This window comes from Coregonus lavaretus (assembly GCF_964263955.1).
Source record: "Coregonus lavaretus genome assembly, chromosome: 14".
Taxonomy (NCBI): domain Eukaryota; kingdom Metazoa; phylum Chordata; class Actinopteri; order Salmoniformes; family Salmonidae; genus Coregonus; species Coregonus lavaretus.
In genome coordinates, this window is record NC_140001.1 from 20,603,809 (window position 1) to 20,619,579 (window position 15,771).

The 15,771-nt window shown below is 45.1% G+C and overlaps 1 protein-coding gene across 1 annotated transcript; it reads left to right on the forward strand.

Annotated features, from left to right (window-relative positions):
- Positions 1-443: 443 nt before the first annotated feature.
- LOC311141020 (BICD family-like cargo adapter 1) lies at positions 444-15,507 on the forward strand (the record flags this gene model as incomplete). Its single annotated transcript, XM_084176299.1, is given in 14 exon segments — positions 444-851; positions 1,852-2,067; positions 10,726-10,842; positions 11,179-11,190; positions 12,168-12,314; positions 12,534-12,713; positions 12,889-13,107; positions 13,309-13,452; positions 13,614-13,744; positions 13,956-14,076; positions 14,884-14,890; positions 14,893-14,942; positions 14,945-14,953; positions 15,322-15,507. Coding segments are annotated over 14 exon segments (1,947 nt in total).
- Positions 15,508-15,771: the final 264 nt, after the last annotated feature.

A 15,771-nucleotide genomic window follows, 5' to 3' on the forward strand; every position in this document is an offset into this window, starting at 1 on the left:
GGGCCAACAATTATGCGGAGCCGGGACCCCGCCTCAACGGGGTGGACAGACCGACCGCTATTGAGAGTTCGTCAGGGCGGTTAATGTGGGGACAAAGCACGCTGTGGACCGACAATCTTTACATCCAAGATAGCCTGCAGCAGACATCAAGAGGCTGCTCAACTGCAGAGGCGGCGGCACTGTTTGCAGGATTAAAGAGAGAGCTTGGTGTGTACGGTTCAGGGGAGGTGGTCTTCGAAGTGTGAGGGAAATTTGAGTCAGACAGGTTAGCTATTGCCGTGATTCTTAATAACTGTAACATATGCCTACCAAGGAACCCTATCTATGGAGATATTGTCGACACATAGAGGATCCGGTCAGGCCGACCCAGTGACAGAGCGGGTTCAGCCGGAATAAATCAGTTGGGTAGGCTAATCTCTTGTTTTTTTGTCCGTCGGGCGGCGATGTCAGCTTTCTGCCTCGACCTGCACACATCTAAGGCGGCGATTTCAGCACCACCCGAGCTGGACAGCGACTGCATGGAGCACCCGCTGGATCAGGGCAACAAAACCCCACAAGAAAAGGGAGGATTTCAGGGCCACTCGCTGCTACACACCGGCTCTGGAGGCCTCGGGATGGCGTTGGAAGAGGAATTAGCCATGCTTACTGGGGAGCAGGACGACGAGGAGGAGGAAGAGTTATCCGAATTGGAGACGCCTGTAATTGGACAGAATACAGACTTGTCGCTCTTCCGTCAAAAAGAGAAGGACTTGGTTTTAGCTGCTAAACTAGGCAAGGCACTGCTAGAGCGTAACCAAGACCTGACTAAGCAATATGAGAAAATGAACAAAGATCTTAACGATAAACTAGAGGTAAGTAGCTTTACACACACTGCCAAATACTGTATAATCACGATTCAGTCCTGCCAGATCAGTTTTTCAATTCACAGTTGTTTGGCCATCATTTTTGTCTCAGTAAATTCAACTGATTAGGACTGCCCTCCATTATTGTAATGCTATTGAGCAGATGACACACTGTAAACAATTAGCTTGACAGTGTTTTCAGACTGTCTACAATTTACAGCTAATCTCCATACAGTGTAATAACAGTATAATGCCTCTCCCATAAAAACACTTGGGCACAAAACACTGCTCTAACAGCAGACTGAGGTCACTCAATTCTCACAATTACTTTTTATTTATATGCTTTTACTGTCATTACCTGACACTGACAGGTAGCATTGACACAGGTGGAGAGGTGTTCACAACAACTAAAGCCCTGAAACCCCATAGATGTCTGCTGCATTTGTTCACGCTGACAACAGAGCTTTTGTTCATCACATCTGAAACCCCCACTCCACTCAGCACATGGCCTGGAGTGGAACAACGACTAATCCCCTGTTAATGTCCCATGGAGATGGCCTACTGTATCTACTGTAGGCTACATCTGCTCAGGGCCCTGATCTCTAACAACACAGAACTACGCTATTACCCAGTGCACAGTATTCATCAAGCTATTTCAAAGCTTTTTAGGGACAGATAACATTGTTCGTTATCCTTTTACAAACCTTGTTTTATTCCTGACGTGCCTCTTTGTTCAGGACTGATCACCCAACATGATCTGGGCTACATCATGTGTGTGACCAACCATGCCACCCATCCCCCCATCCCCTGACCCCCTGGTTCTCTCATAAGCCCACACTCACATCCCCATCCCCTGCCTCAGCCTTATAAAGCCATGGATAGAAAAGAGCAGAAGCTTTGTGCTATCCTTTCACGATCCAATGTCTATTACTACTAGTCTCAGGCCTAACCTGGTCCCTCCAGTCCAGTATCATCTCTAACCCTGTCCCTTGTCTCCCCTCACCCACAGCACCTGGAGCAGGAGAAGCACGAGCTGCGGCGGCGGCTGGAGAATAGGGAGGGGGAGTGGGGGGACCGCGTGGCGGAGCTGGAGACAGACGTCCAGCAGCTGCAGGGAGAGCTGGAGCGCCATCAGGTCCAGCTGAGAGAGGCCGACCGCGACAAGTCCACGGCTATGAGGGAGCTGTCAGAAGAGAACCACCGCCTGCTGGAGCAACTTAGCCGGGTGAGTGGAGATAACTATCTGTCTGTGGACCTTTTTGTCTGTCTGTGGACCTGTCAGTGGGACTCAACACTGGATGTCTCAGTCTGCTGATGTCTCAGTCTGCCGTGTTCATTTCTAGAGAGGGTACAACTATGTTCTCATATAGAATGCATACATGCACGTACATAGACTGCTTCAATCTCTTTCCTCATCTCTCTCTCTCTTTCTCTCTCATACAGATCAATATATGCTAAGTCATCGAAAGTGGAACGTTCACCTCTTAAACACTGAATCATTTAGAATGATTCGGGCTGCATACTACTTATGCAACCCTCCTATCCATATTGATAAGTAACTACAGGCTGTTAAAACAGATTTGATGTCTTAGGTAACAAAAAATTTTGATAGCCTGTGACTCGGTTAAGAACAGAAAAAAAACAGAGAACGCATGACAGGATGACAGGGAGAGTGGAGGAAGTCAAGGTTAAATCAGAGCACATCCACTTTGTAAATAGTGATGGACATGTGTCAGGAGAAGCTGTCATTGAATCGACTCCATGGAAAGGCTGGATTGATGGAGCTGAGTAACAGTGCTGTAGGTAATACTGTTGATTAGACTCCCATAAGAAGCTGGCTTGACTACAGCTGAAGTCAAATCACTCAATCCTAACTATAGTGGGAGGCATTGCCCTGACAACCTGACTAGCAGAGTGGTCAATTCCTTTTAGGCCTAAATCCCAATGGGAAACGAATGGAAACTCCAGTCAGGAAGGGAGTAGACAGCGCTTCTACCAACTTGAGTCAAGGTGCAGCAAAAAAATCACATGAATATCTGGAAAAACTATTTTTCTTAATAGACATTCATTCCAGGACAGAAACAGCCAATGTTCCCATTCATGGATTATCCTCTACATCAACAGACTGTTTGAAATGATTTTACTGCTGCTCATTTTACCACTAGCATACCAGGCTGAGGCTGATAGGCACGGCGTCACATAGCTGTTTCTAAAAGACACTAGCTTTCCACTGACGCGAGGCACAGGGATATGCTTTTGTGCGAGTTGAAGGGATATATTGATACCTTTCATCTGAGGGTTTGTTAAATGGAGAAAGCTGTGTCAGAGGGCCAGTCTCCTTTTAAAAGCCAGAGGAGCTTCAGATGTGGAGATAGGCGGTTGTTGCCTGCTGTGGTGCTCTGGTGACACCAGTGACAGTGTTGTGGGTGACAATGCCTGTGATGCAGTGCTGTTTGTCCTGGGAATAGATGTGGGCTGCAGTCAGGCAGATGCTGCTTCCTTCCACAGCCCAGCAGGGAGAGAGCTAGTTAGCGGTCAATGGCTGTTTTTAGCCCTCCTCATGAGGGCTGCTGCTGGCTGTGTGCTGTTACAGATACAGAGACAGCAGCACCGCTGGGTCATACAGACCTGCTTTACCTCTCATTTCCATCTCTGATCAGATTAAAGTAAAATACATGTCATCCACCATCAGTCTCTGACCAATGAGGGGGCCCTGAACTGGTATTTTTCTATGGATCCTGCTAGGTATGTAATTTAGTTGCAGTTGATTTAAAAGCAGCCCTGGTTAATATGAAATCGGTGTAGATGGGGGGGGGGGGGGGGGGGTAATTTATGAGTGCTAATTGAGAGTATTGATCAGGCTTGCGTGATTCACTGCTGTCGGATGCCAGAGAGACCTCCTGTGTAATAAAATGAATGAGGTCAGCCATGGTAGTCTCTCTGTTACTAAGCAATAGCCTGCTTAAACCACAGCTCTGAGTACACATCCTCCTAGTGAACCCACACCAGCCTGACTCTGAGAAACCTCCCCAGTAGTAGAGCCACGAGAGAAGCGCTAAATCATCTGCTCTCACTCTGTCTTTCCCCATCATTTCCCCTTGTACTGCAACAGTCTTATTAGGATTCAAGTAGGTCTGTCTGTGTGCCTGTGTGTAGTCCTATCCAAAGACATGGATTAGGAGATGTTTTGGCTTTGTAATGACAATCTTTGTAGCAGCATTAGTAGGGACAAGGATGCTGACTGTTTTATCTACAGACAGACCATTTAGTCTGGCAAGGCTCACTACAAAACAAGCAACCATGAATTCATTTCCAAGGTTCTTTAAGATCTATTCCCAAGTGTAAACTCTATTCTAACTGGCCCACTCTAGACACATTCACTGGAGACGAGACACAGACACATGACAGGAGTGCCACATGCGTCCACTGTCTTCCAGTCTAAAATAAGGCACCCCCCTGCGAAGGAGTGATGGAAATAAGTGGTAATCTGTTGCAGGCTGTAGTCATGACAGTAGAGAGCCTGGAGAATGGCTAGAATCCTATAATGTGTCTGACAGCTCTTTCAAGGGCCATTCTCAAAACAAAGCTTTAAAGATTACACTCACATTCACAATAACAATGCACTTTCATAATAACAGATTAGAGGGAGGAACCAATAGTCTGCTGGAACCAAGTCTCTGTTTGGATGCAGCTGGAATGACCTTGGTGTGGCGGGGCTGGCCACAGGAAGTGATGTAAAAAGCAGTGTGTAAGATGCAGCACTGAAGGGATTAGGTCATAATCCTCTGTAATAGCCTTTTCTTATGCATTCAATCAGCAGCCAGAACAACACTACTCCATACAGCACTCACAGCTAATTAAAAACTGTCACCCAACTGTCTGTGTGTGAGCCATTGCCCCTCATGTCAAGGGACAGTGCAAACCTAGCACTAATACACAGGAGCCATTCTCTATGAGCTAGACTTAAATCTATGAGAGCCACAATGTCACTAACATATTCAACACAGCCACATACTGTAGACACACACAGACACACTTACTACTCATACAGACTCAAAGAAGCACAGATGTAAAAACACACCTAAACCCTGTGGTGTCTGCTGGTCTGGTAGGCTTGGCTGGACTGGGGTGTGAGGTTGGCCAATCCCCTGAGGCCTAATCTGATCAGAGTGAACCAGCGAGGAGGGAACATTTCTCTAATTGCATTACAGCACACATTTAGAAAGGGGGAGACCTGACTCCAGCACAAATGCCTACATGTTTAAGGCTATAACCCTGATCAAATCAAAACCCAAAATCTCTGGCTCTGCCAAGATGATCAGACGCCCATAGCACCTCCAGTGACCTTATTGGAGCTGCTTGTTTTAAGGCCAATGTGTAGATGGGAGTAATAATGTGCTGTGTGGTTACTAAGACCCCATTAAGGCCTTTTGTTAGGACTATGTGTAAGTGTACACTGAGGCTCTGCATTACACTATGATAAACTCATAGACCCCAACTAACTTTAATGAGCTGACTTTGTATTACCATGGGCAATACTCTGTTGTGCTCTGCTCCATGGCTACTTACCACTGTATAAAACACAGGGGTGAACGACACAGACACTGGACATCTTTCCAGGCCATCAGTTGTGATGAGGCCACCTAGTCACACAGGTCCACCAATCCTGTCTCTGGTTGCTATGACAACCCGGTTGTCATATGAGATTTAATGTGTTACCATGGGAATATGCTCTCTGAGGCACTGTGTGCTGTACAGCCAACCCGATGTCAGGTTGCAACACAGATCCCGCTGACATGTACACACATGGACTTGCAAGTCATCTTCAACCATACGTGTATAATAGCTTGTACTGTACAGTATGTTCTGCATCCTGATGAGAGGGTAGAGTGAGAGGGAACAGATAAGCCATTGGAAATCACGGATTTAATTACCGATATGACAAAATAAGAGGATACAAGTGGTAAATCCCTAAAGGATCCCCCTACCCCCTCTCAATTCCACACCCATGTGTAAGCAAGAACATTAGACTGGAAACCACGGAAACTCTGCTATGTTTTTGTATTATAATTATTAGAAGGCAGGCGCAGGAATACGTATTAGGGGTTTTATTTATTCCACCCAACACAAGGTACATCATGAAAACCGATGGGAACGAAGCCAAAAACAAACACGTATATACAGTCGTGGTCAAAAGTTGAGAATGACACAAATATTAATTTTCACAAAGTCTGCTGCCTCAGTTTTTATTATGGCAATTTGCATATACTCCAGAATGTTATGAAGAGTGATCAGATGAATTGCAATTAATTGCAAAGTCCCTCTTTGCCATAAAAATGAACTTAATCCCCCCAAAAAATGTCCACTGCATTTCAGCCCTGCCACAAAAGGACCAGCTGACATCATGTCAGTGATTCTCTCGTTAACACAGGTGAGAGTGTTGACGAGGACAAGGCTGGAGATCACTCGGTCATGCTGATTGAGTTAGAATAACAGACTGGAAGCTTTAAAAGGAGAGTGGTGCTTGAAATCATTGTTCTTCCTCTGTTAACCATGGTTACCTGCAAGGAAACACGTGCCGTCATCATTGCTTTGCACAAAAAGGGCTTCACAGGCAAAGATATTGCTGCTAGTAAGATTGCACCTAAATCATCAATTTATCGGATCATCAAGAACTTCAAGGAGAGAGGTTCAATTGTTGTGAAGAAGGCTTCAGGGCTCCCAAGAAAGTCCAGCAAGCGCCAGGACCATCTCCTAAAGTTGATTCAGCTGCGGGATCGGGGCACCACCAGTGCAGAGCTTGCTCAGGAATGGCAGCAGGCAGGTGTGAGTGCATCTGCATGCACAGTGAGGCGAAGACTTTTGGAGGATGGCCTGGTGTCAAGAAGGGCAGCGAGGAAGCCACTTCTCTCCAGGAAAAACATCAGGGACAGACTGATATTCTGCAAAAGGTACAGGGATTGGACTGCTGAGGACTGGGGTAAAGTCATTTTCTCTGATGAATCCCCTTTCCGATTGTTTGGGGCATCCGGAAAAAAACTTGTCCGGAGAAGACAAGGCTACCGTCAGTCCTGTGTCATGCCAACAGTAAAGCATCCTGAGACCATTCATGTGTGGGGTTGCTTCTCAGCCAAGGGAGTGGGCTCACTCACAATTTTGCCTAAAAACACAGCCATGAATAAAGAATGGTACCAACACATCCTCCGAGAGCAACTTCTCCCAACCATCCAAGAACAGTTTGGTGACGAACAATGCCTTTTCCAGCATGATGGAGCACCTTGCCATAAGGCAAAAGTGATAACTAAGTGGCTCGGGGAACAAAACATCTACATTTTGGGTCCATGGCCAGGAAACTCCCCAGACCTTAATCCCATTGAGAACTTGTGGTCAATCCTCAAGAGGCGGGTGGACAAACAAAAACCCACAAATTCTGACAAACTCCAAGCATTGATTATGCAAGAATGGGCTGCCATCAGTCAGGATGTGGCCCAGAAGTTAATTGACAGCATGCCAGGGTGGATTGCAGAGGTCTTGAAAAAGAAGGGTCAACACTGCAAATATTGACTCTTTGCATAAACTTAATGTAATTGTCAATAAAAGCCTTTGACACTTATGGAACGCTTGTAATTATACTTCAGTATACCATAGTAACATCTGACAAAAATATCTAAAAACACTGAAGTAGCATTCTCAAAACTTTTGACCACGACTGTATATAACAAAGGGATGTAACCCAAACAAAAGAGCGAGGTGTAACCTCTACACAATACAAGGGACGAGACCCCTAATAACAATACACGGTACTCACGAGACCGTGGGACAAGGACAATGGGGAACAGAGGGCACATATATACACATACTAATCAGGGGGAATGGGAACCAGGTGTGCGTAATGAAACAAGACAGTCCGGGGTTGGTGGTAATGAACCAGTTCAGTGACGCCTAGAAGGCCGGTGACCTAGACCTCCGGAGCTGGTGAACGGAATGAGCAGCAGTACCGGGGGGATCCGTGACAGGCGCTATGGATTAGGCCTGTATGTAGGGAATATATTGTTCCTCTCATATCAAAGACTACTGTAAATGAAAGGGTTTTGAGAATGTTGTAATTTTTCCCTATGAAAGAGGATGGCTTGGCACAAGGTCAATGTTCCCTCAAAGCTGCGCGCGTGCGCGGCCGCCACCTCCTCCAGGACTGCGGCGCAGAAGAAATGCTATGCCGCGCAGAGACGCAAGAGATTGAACTTCACTGAGTTCGCACCATTAGTTTGCACTATATAGATCAACGTTTTTGCTGTGATCGAATCAACATTATATCAGCCCCTTTTCTATGCAACAAAACAAAACAAATCTAACTTTGCAAGATTGAGTCTGTGATTTTGTTGTAGGCAGAGCCAGAGTGCAACCGCACCCACCCGCAAGTGAATGCGCTTTTCAGATCAGAGTGCAGAGCCGCGCGTGTGCACATTTGTTGATATTCTTAGCTAGTTAGCGAGTTATTAGCCCAGTTATAGATAAGTATAGGCCAGCAATGGAGAGTTACTGATTCGTACAAGAGCACAAAACGTGTAGGCTACATTTCAAGCTGTCTTTGAAAAGCCAGTAAGGTAAAAAGCTTATGTCTTAATTAAAGGGGCAGTGTTGTATTTTGAGACAGGCTTGAATATGTAAATAAGCCAATAGGCAGAGGGGTAGCCTACATTGTCTAATTCTCTGTATGGTAATAATAATTCATTGTATTTTGTAAAGTGGTTTCTTGCATCATACAACACAATACAATGCAATTTACAGTCACCTATTTGGCCCATGGTGTTACAGACCAAGTAAAAAATCATTAATGAATGTCAAACCCATCCTAATGTAAAAACGTTTTAAAAGTCTCAAGCAATGTAGGCCTGCATTGAACACCACATATAGGCTACTGTAGGCTATATCATAGAAATAAAAACCTATTTCCATGTGAAAATGTTATGGGATTTGATCCATTGGCCTACATAATGCTCAGATAGCCACAATAGCCTATTGGCTACTGTCTAAAACTGTAAGGGTACAGCCTCAGTGTTAACTGTAAATATGCACCGGAAGTTGCACAAAATTCTCACAACGTTCAAGTTTCTGCTCACAAGACAAAAAAATTGTTCAGTGCCCCAGAAAATTTGAGGGATCATTGCACAAGGTACTGTACCTTTGTGTTCGGACTCTGGAGGAAGAATTAGCATTTACGCTTGTCTCTCAGATTATTGAGCCCTAGTTTGTTGGCCTGGATTCTGTTGCAGTAGTCTGATTTCCCCCATGTACTGATAATGCTTGATCTGGGATCTGAGGACTTTATGCTCAGATTAAGGGGAATATCAGTACATCTGGCAACACAGTGAAATGTCCTGTTTTTCCTCTGATCTCAATCTGTCAGACGCAGTGTGACACTGAGTCAAATGTCACATTCCCACTGTGACTGGGCTTTGCATAGACCTCCACTGAGGAGACAGATACATCAGTCAGTTTAGCAGAGAGGAAGAGCTGTATGCATCTTCCTGGCCTGGTTAGGAGAATGTGAAGCACATTCAGAATTGCAGAGTAGAGCTCCTGTGTCTGAATGTCTAAGAATACATCAAACTAATTATGATTCTGCGTTTGGTAAAGGCTATATCATTCCTCCCAAGCATCACTGGGGACAACAAGATGCCATTATGAAAACGGGGTACATAGAAGTGGAAGACTTGTAGAAGTGCCACAACAAACGTTTTCTTATTTTTGTAAGCATAGTGCACTGACCAAACAATGTTATGACAAAGCACAGGTTTTAGTTTTCAGGTTGTTCTTCCCTTGGTCTCCCACACAGAATACATAAACATTACAACCCCTCTCTGAGTTACTTAAGGACACAAGTGCATTCAAGTGTGAATGGAACTCACCCATCTTTTAGCAGCAGACGTTCCAAAGTGGACATCTCTCCTCACCGCTAAAAGCTTTCCAGAAAGCATGGTGTAGTGTAGATTTCTGAGTATAAGCCTTGTATTATTACGCAATATGCCATGCTAGTTCCACGAAACACCAACAGATGTCCAATGGGGAAACCATTTATCTCACCTAAATCTCTAACTCACTTACAGTAGACTGACTGTAGTAGAAAAGCCAACTCTGTTTAGGATTCAGACAGACAGATGGGTGGAGAGCTCTGTCCAACTACATTATACCTGTGGGTCTACAACAAGGACAGAGCATTAGAGAGCGGCTGTGTTTGGTCACTTCCTGTTCTTACCTGTCCCATGCAGTCACTACTCACGAAGGCCTCACCAGTCACCACAGTGGCCAACAATGCAACCACTGACTGAAAGATCCTATAAACATCACACGGCCGGTAGGCAGTGGGTTATTGATCAGAACAGTCCAATGTGCTCAGCCAGGGAAGGGGGCAGTAGGGACCAAGCTCTAAACAGAACATTTCAGATTTTTAAGGTTGAGTTACTCAAACCTGTGCTTTCACAGGAACAGTTCTGCTGTGCAGCTGGATACCAGTTACAGGAACACTGTGGTGACTCAGAGGTAACAGTGTGTCAAATCAAATAGCCCTCAAAGCATTGCCGTGTTGGGTACTCACTCAGAACGTGTCTCACCATGGCACAATGTGAAGTATGTGAGTGGCATGAGTATGTGTGGACAATATGTTGTGAGAATACTGAACTGTTCTGAATTACGACTTTACAACACTACCGTTATGCACTTTGTATTTTATATGGAAGATGTAGATATTTGTCATCTGGTAATGCCTTTCATAATTGCCCCTGAGACAAGTTGTATTGAATTGTATTAATAACATGTTATAAAATAATTTGTTAATGTATTTGTGCTAACGCTCTGTGTCTGGGGTGTGTTTGTGTGTCTCCAGGCTACAGATGTGGAGAGGCAGCTGTCCACTCAGGTCCACTCGTTACGGGATGACTTCAGAGAGAAGAGCGTCTCCACCAACCAGCACATGACACGACTAGAGAGCCTACAGGCTGAGGTGAGGCATCCGAGTAGTCATTTTTAACCGTCTCAAAAAACAATACCTTCTTAAAAATTGATTTCAACTTAACGAATATTACCCAGTCATAATCAAAAGTGTCATTTATTAAAAAATGTGTTTTAATGTGCTGTGTGGGGTTGAGAAAATGTAATATCCTGAGATATTTGAATATGCACACCTCAAGTTGTGCTGTGTTTTCTATCAAACTAATTCCAACAGTAGTATTCAAACTATTCCCCTATCAGTTTTCCCTCGTTTTCTATCAATCATTCAATTTCTCCCTGTTCCCCTCCTCTAATACTGTGATTGAATCCTTCCACTTCACTGGAGCAGCAAGGGCTAGAAGTGAGTGGTTATATTGGTTTGTCTGCATGCTGCATATCGCATGTGTGTACATGTCCCACTGTACTGCTATGGAGCATGAGATTCTGTATGTTTCTGTCTGTGATACATTTATCAAGAGAATACACAGTAATATCAATGATGTGTAATGTCAGCCATCTAGCTCAGGGTCATAGAATGATAACATGACAGATATATTATACCGCTCAGTGGGTCTTGTTGGAGAGCAGTAACCTCACTGCAGAGACTGCACTGTAATTGAGTGAAAAAGCTGCCGTTCTATATTTAGCAGATATACTGCAATGTCTGGGTGTTCCCAGGATTGCAACGGGTTTTCTGAATTTAAAGTGACAAGGATGGATATGTTACAGTCCTGCTAGACAGAGAAAATCACAGCAATGTCAACCAAAATATCTGAAGGATACACGAAGAACATGAATCTACAAAGACATCCACATGGTGGCCAAGACGTCCACATACTGCGCTGTGAAGTAGGTTACCAGATGTAGGTCAAAGCATGGATGGGGAGTAAAGAGAAAGAACAATAACTGATGTTTGTTTAATGGATTAAGCTGCGCAGACCGCTACCAAACATATTACAGACAAACAACTCTCCTTGTATCTCTAGAAATGTGCAGTGTTTGTGCAATGTTAGCATTCAGTCCAAGGCCACTTTATAGACTGATGAAGGAATAAACTGTTATCGGGTCTATTTGGACTATCAACTTACCACAGAGACATTCCTGTATATGAGGGTGGCAGAAACCGCCTACGCCGATGCTAGGCAACAAACATTCTTTGGACCAGGGGGAGTACTTTCATCTTCTGGAACATTTGAACTCCTCAGTCAGTCAGGAGATAAACAGGTTAATAGAGGCTAACACTGAGTGCAGATAGCTACCAAAACAGTTTCTCTTCTCTGTCCTTGGTTCCCATAGCACAATGTGTTACTTGGCTATTGGGGTTGTGTATCTTGTCAGATTAAGATGCTGTCGGAGCGTAAGAGAGAGCTGGAGCGTCGGGTTAACGCTGTGCTAGAGGAAAACGAGCTACTTCAGAATACTGTTGACGACCTGAGGGAAAGAACACTAGTGCTGGAGAAACATCACCACGAGAAGGACTTACAGGTACGATCTCTGTCGCTATTTGTACAGTTCCATAATATTCCTGTATTATGTGTGAACGTATATATGGGTTTAAAGACATGTTCTGTAGGTGTGTGTGTCTGAGTGTGTTATGTTGATCTGTATGGTATCAGTGCTCTGTGTTGACCACTGTGTTGACTACTGTGTTGACCCCTGTGTTGACTACTGTTTGTTGTCCACTGTATTGCTGTGTGTGTCCAGTTACGGCAGAGCCAGCTGGAGCTCCAGGAGGTCCGGGTGTCCCACAGACATCTGAGTGCCCGCTTTGAGGAGCTCACAGAGGAGAGAAGTCTACAAGGCCTCAGCCCACACCCTGCCAGTCTACTCTGTGAGATAGAACAGAGCATGGAGCAAGAGGAGCAGGAACAGGAGAGGGAGCAGGTACACACATGCACACGCACACATGCACACGCACACACGCACACACGCACACGCATACATGCACACCCTGCTTTGTGAGATAGAGTGGCATACAGAGAGTCCTAGATATCATATCAGTGATTCATAGTGTATCATAAACAGTTTTTGCTAAGCAGCTCTCCCTCTCTGTCTCTAGCTCCGTCTCCAGCTGTGGGAGGCCTACTGCCAGGTGCGCTCGCTCGTCTCCCACCTGCGGGGCAATGACATCACAGACTCAGCCCTGTCCACAGACTCCTCCATGGACGAGTCCTCAGAGACATACCCAGCCAAGGACGTTCCCATGGGGAGCCTGCATGCCAGTCTACTGGAGCTACGCAGACTCACACAGAACCTGCTAGACGGCAACGAGTCCACGGTACTGACCTTCACACACAGATATACATACGAAAATACTGACCAGATATACTATACAGATATATAGTTCCTCCATGCATCCAATAAAGAGTGTGCGATATTCAGTACATACTCAAAACAACTCCAAATGAATTGAGTTGAGTTTGACCTGAATTCACAATATAATGAATCTATGTGTGTTGTTGTGGTTGTGTGTGAGCAGGGTTCTCGGCATAGTGACGAGGAGGCTCTAGAAGACCAGGTTCGAAAACTTGGGGAAGAGCTGAGAGGAGTGAGAGAGCTGTACGAAGCAGAGCAGGATAGAACACGGAACAGCCAAGAAGAGGTTCTACAACTCCATAATCAGGTACTACTGCTCACAGAGCTTTATCTTCAGTGTTGTTCTTGAACAAGATCATTTCAACACAGCGTTGTTATTCAAGCAAGACACAGATGTGATTTCTTACTCATGAGGTTGACAAAGTGTCTGATGAGTGTCTCCTATGTCATTCCTCCCCTGTCCTGAAGATGGCGATGCTCTCTGTGGAGATGTGCTCTGTACAGGAGGAGAGTGAGCGTATGAGGGCCATGTCTGAAGCACGAGACCCCAGTGAACAGCTCCAAAGTGCTATACGAGACCGAGATGACGCTATTTCCAAGTAAGACCACATTTACATAGCACATTTTTTGGGCACAACCACATGTATGTTTGCCCTGTATGTAATAGGCTAGCATATAACAACAATTTGATGTTTTACATTAATCTCCCGAATAAGCAGGCCAGTCATAAACTCTCATTCAACATAATGAGAGCAAAGAAACTAGAGCGGTGTTGTCTGTCTCTAAGCTGTGTGTCTGTCTGCCTAACAGGAAGAAAGCGGTGGAGATGGAGCTGGCCAAGTGTAAGATAGATATCATGTCTCTGAACAGCCAGCTCCTGGACGCCATCCAGCAGAAGCTGAACCTATCACAGCAGCTGGAGGCCTGGCAGGTGGGTCAGAGGTCAGGGTTCATGAGGGGGCACACTAGACTCATAGTATGAGTTATTTCATTTGAATTTTTGGACTATTTAAAACACAATTCAGCCACACGTGGATACACTGTATTTAGAATAATGGAGGATAACACAATAAAGTTGAACAACTTATTTCCATTGTTGTCCTCTGGTTGTTACTGAATGGACTGTCAAACTGAATGGACTTTCAAACTGAATGGACTGTCAAACTGAATGGACTGTCAAACTGATAGTTATAATAACAGATACCATATGAATGTGTATCTGACAGCTCAAATGTGTACGAATGACAAAATGTATGAATGATTACATTCACACAGCAATTATCATTATTAATGTGTACTGTATTTTATTCATTAAATAAGAGTATACTAGTGGACTGAAATGTACAGTTGTAGGTTTAGGTGAAAATGTGTGTCTGGTGATCTTTTCCCCACCACATCCTGTCCTCTCCTCTAATTTACCACTGTCCAAAGTGTGTGTATGTGTTAACATGTACAATACTGTACGTACTCTGAGTCAGCAATTTACACAAGTGTCTGAAGAACTAATACACTCCTCATTGAAACCTCAATGAGTTTCAACCTTGGGTTTTCATTGAACATACTGCAAACAATTCAGCAAGTAGGACTAGTAGCTAACTAACTAAATTGAGGACTTGTGTATGTGTCTTTCCCTCCCCTCCCTCACCCGTAACTAGCAGCTCTTTCCTCTCTCTTTCCCTGGCTGCAGTTTGCCTCCTCAGGGCTCTTTACTGTGTGGCTCTTGTGGTTTCTGATCTAGTGGCCTTTCTCAGCTTCCGTACCACCCTTTCTCCCCTGTGGTACCCCCCCTCCCCCCCACTGCATTAGAGGTGAGGTGTTCCATCTTGCCCTGGTTCTGTCCTGTGCGACTCTTCCATGCCACGCTGAGCCATTCCATGCCATGGCCTGCTGACTCAACAGAAATACGCTCACCCATTCTAAGCCATTTGATCCATTTGATCACCCAAAACCACCCACTTCCATGCCAATCCGTCACACCATCCTCCTGCCTGCTGTTTCTCTTCTCTAAAAACCCCTGTCCACTTTAACATACCCTCACATTCCCTTTACCTATCTATCACTCTACTGTGCTCTCTCTCTCTCTCTCTCTCTCTCTCTCTCTCTCTCTCTCTCTCTCTCTCTCTCTCTCTCTCTCTCTCTCTCAGTCACTCATTCATTCTGTCTTTCTCTCTCTTAGGATGATATGCACAGTATGATTGATCAGCAGCTTATGGAAAAGCACCAGGAGGAGTGGAGGGTGACCCCCTACTCCCTTGCTGGGCCCTCTGGGGGTCGCGGGGGCCCCTCCGGCCAGTCCTCCAGACGAGCCCATCGTCTCTCCGATGGGGAGAAGAGGCTCTTTTCCTTCTTCAAAAAGAACTGAGTGCCTCTGGACTGGCCCAAGTGAACATGAGAGAAAATAACAAGAAAAAGAGAGTGCAGAGGGAGAAAGAGTAAAGACAGTAAAGCCAAAGACAAAGGGCAGTGATACAGACTATCAGACAGGGGGGCTAAAGGGTTCAGAGGTCATTTGCACTTTATCTGTCCCATCACGCCCTTCCTTACAGACACTTAGAGAATGAGTGAGTAGCACTGTAAGACACCCCCAGAGGCCTTGGCTACAATCCCATAAACACCCATTGTGCTT